Source organism: Eimeria tenella, genomic scaffold (genome assembly GCF_000499545.2).
Source record: "Eimeria tenella Houghton genomic scaffold, Eth_scaff1923, whole genome shotgun sequence".
NCBI classification, from domain to species: domain Eukaryota; phylum Apicomplexa; class Conoidasida; order Eucoccidiorida; family Eimeriidae; genus Eimeria; species Eimeria tenella.
In genome coordinates, this window is record NW_013541764.1 from 1 (window position 1) to 918 (window position 918).

Here is a 918-nt window from a genome sequence, read left to right on the forward strand (position 1 = left end):
CAGCAGGAGCGGCGGCGGCGGCGGCGGGAGCGCCGTCCCAGTTCGGTCAAAATCCGCACCACAACCCTGCTCATCACAACCCCAGCCAGAACCAGCAGCAGCAGCAGCAGCAGCAGCAGCAGCAGCAGCAGCAGGAGGGAGGACTTTCCCGAAGCAGCAGTTTGGGTGGCGGCGAGGGCCCTGAGGGCGACGACCTTGAGCTCCCTGGCGACGGCGTTGTGGGGCTGCAGCAGCAGCGCAGCAGCAGCAAGCTGCAGCGCCCACTGGGGGTTGCTGCTGCGGAGGGCGTGGGCAGCAGCGCGCAGCAGCTTGTGGGGCCCGCCGGCGAGGGCGGCGAGCGCAGCAGCAGCAGCAGCAGCAGGCAGCGGCTGCAGCTGCTCGGGGGCCCCCCCGAACCAGCCCATGTAGTGTGTATAGACACCGCGGACGGCGAAGGGCAGCGCGCCGTACAGCTGCTGCAGCAGCGGGTGGCCCCTGAGGTGTACAGGCAGCTCCAGGTGTACAGACACCTCGTCGATGCTGCTGCCCTTGTTCATCCAACGCACGGTTTGGTCGTGCACGAACTGGATGGCGTCTCTGTAGGCCGTGAGCGCGGAGTGTACGTACACCGCGCCGGCCAGCGGGCGCGTGTGGCCCAGCAGCAGCAGCTGCGGCTGCAGCGCGCGCATGCGCTCCAGGGAAGCAATCCAGTCTTTGCTGCTGCGGCTTTCGGTGCCGCGGATGGCGTAGAGGTTGGGGAAGCTTTTGTAGATGTTGTCGGCAGCAATTAGCGTTTGCTGCTGCTGCAGCCACACCGCCACCTGGTCCGGGGTTTCCCCCGGCACGTGCAGCAGCAGCAGCTCCAGCCCCGCCGCCCGCACCACCTCCTGCTGCTGCTGCTGCTGCTGCTGCTGCTGCTGCGGCAGCAGCAGCAGGCGC

The 918-nt window shown here is 68.4% G+C and overlaps 1 protein-coding gene across 1 annotated transcript in view; it reads right to left on the reverse strand.

Moving 5' to 3' along the window:
* Positions 1 to 73: 73 nt before the first annotated feature.
* Positions 74 to 918, reverse strand: part of ETH_00036640 (alkyl sulfatase, putative) — a gene marked incomplete at both ends in the record, with an annotated part of 2,080 nt that continues 1,235 nt past the window's right edge. Inside the window, 2 exons of the mRNA XM_013374108.1 lie at positions 74 to 224; positions 265 to 896. Of these exons, the coding sequence (XP_013229562.1) occupies positions 74 to 224; positions 265 to 896 (783 nt within the window). The remainder of the gene's footprint in view (positions 225 to 264; positions 897 to 918) is intronic.